At 57.7% G+C, this 1,225-nt stretch overlaps 1 protein-coding gene across 1 annotated transcript in view; it reads right to left on the reverse strand.

Annotated features, from left to right (window-relative positions):
- LOC106900668 (zinc finger protein RFP-like) overlaps positions 1–855 on the reverse strand; it is a 9,415-nt gene extending 8,560 nt beyond the window's left edge. Inside the window, exon 1 of the mRNA XM_014962816.1 lies at positions 269–855. Coding sequence (XP_014818302.1) covers positions 269–694 — 426 coding nt within the window. The 5' untranslated portion in view covers positions 695–855. The remainder of the gene's footprint in view (positions 1–268) is intronic.
- Between the last annotated feature and the right edge of the window lie 370 nt (positions 856–1,225).

Consider the following 1,225-nt stretch of genomic DNA (forward strand, 5'->3'; position numbering starts at 1 on the left):
AAACCATCCCCAAAAACGCAAAACCATCCCCAAAAAACCACAAAACCCCAACGATCCGTGCAATGAAACGCCAAGAGGAATCAACGGTTGGGTTGGGTTGGGTTGGGTTGGGTTGGGAAGGACCTTGAAGACCATCGAGTTCCAACCTTGGGCAAATGCCACCCGAAAATCCCCGTGGGTGGCCGCCCCACGGAGAGGGTGGGGGGGGACGCGTTTTTTTCCTTGGAAAAAGGGTGTTTTTTTTTCCCTCCCCCCGGGGCTTTTTTACCTTATATTCTTGGGCAGCTTCTTCCACGGGGACCACGGGGTGGAAGCGGTGAACCCGGGACCTGTCGCAGACCACGCAGATGGGCTGCAGGTCCTCCTTGCAGAAGAGCTTCAGAACCTCCTGGTGTTGCCTACACACCTTCTCCCATCCTCCTCCTCCTCTTCCTCCTCCCACCTCCAGGCTGAGGCGCCCGGCGATTTCGGCAATTTTGGCCAACTCTCTGCTGGGACGGAAACTCTTCTGCGGGGCCGTCTGCCGGCATTGGGGGCAGGAGAAAGGGGCCTCCAGACCTTCCCAACAACAGGAGATGCAACCCCGGCAGAAGTTGTGTCCACAGTGGATGGAGACGGGGTCTTGGAAGAAGCCCAGGCAGATGGAGCAGGAGGCTTCACTCTGCAGGCTTTCTGTGGGGCTCCAGGTAGCCATGGCTCTTCCCAACCCACCTCAAAGGAGCTTGGCTTTGTGGGGAAGAAGAGGAGGACCTTCCTCCACCTGGCTGAAAAGGGTGCACGGAGAGGACTGAGAAGAGGACAGGTTCCTCCTTCCTCCGTCTCCTCTACCCCTTTTTCGGTCCCACCAGATGTGAGGGAGCAGATAAGGAGGGTGGAGGAGGGCGGGACGGCTCTTCAGAAGGACCATGATGGGCTGGAGCCTCCTGGGTAAGGGTGAGGTGGGACTTTAAGAGGAAATCTCATGGAACTTGGTGGGAGGAGACCCTTCTAGACCAGAACCAGCCATGGAAGAGGACATTTGGGGTCTTGGAGGGAGGTTGTCCATGAGTCAGTGATGGGACCAGTTTCCTGGGGCTTCTCCACCTTCCCAGAGCTCCTCCAACTACCAGGGGCTTCAACTTCCAGGGCCTTCTCCACCTTCTGGGTCTTCTCCCCCTTCCCAGAGCTCCTCCAACTACCAGGGGCTTCAACTTCCAGGGCCTTCTCCACCTTCTGGGTCTTCTCC

Source organism: Calidris pugnax, unplaced genomic scaffold, assembly GCF_001431845.1.
Source record: "Calidris pugnax isolate Ruff unplaced genomic scaffold, ASM143184v1 scaffold1204, whole genome shotgun sequence".
Classification (NCBI taxonomy): Eukaryota; Metazoa; Chordata; class Aves; order Charadriiformes; family Scolopacidae; genus Calidris; species Calidris pugnax.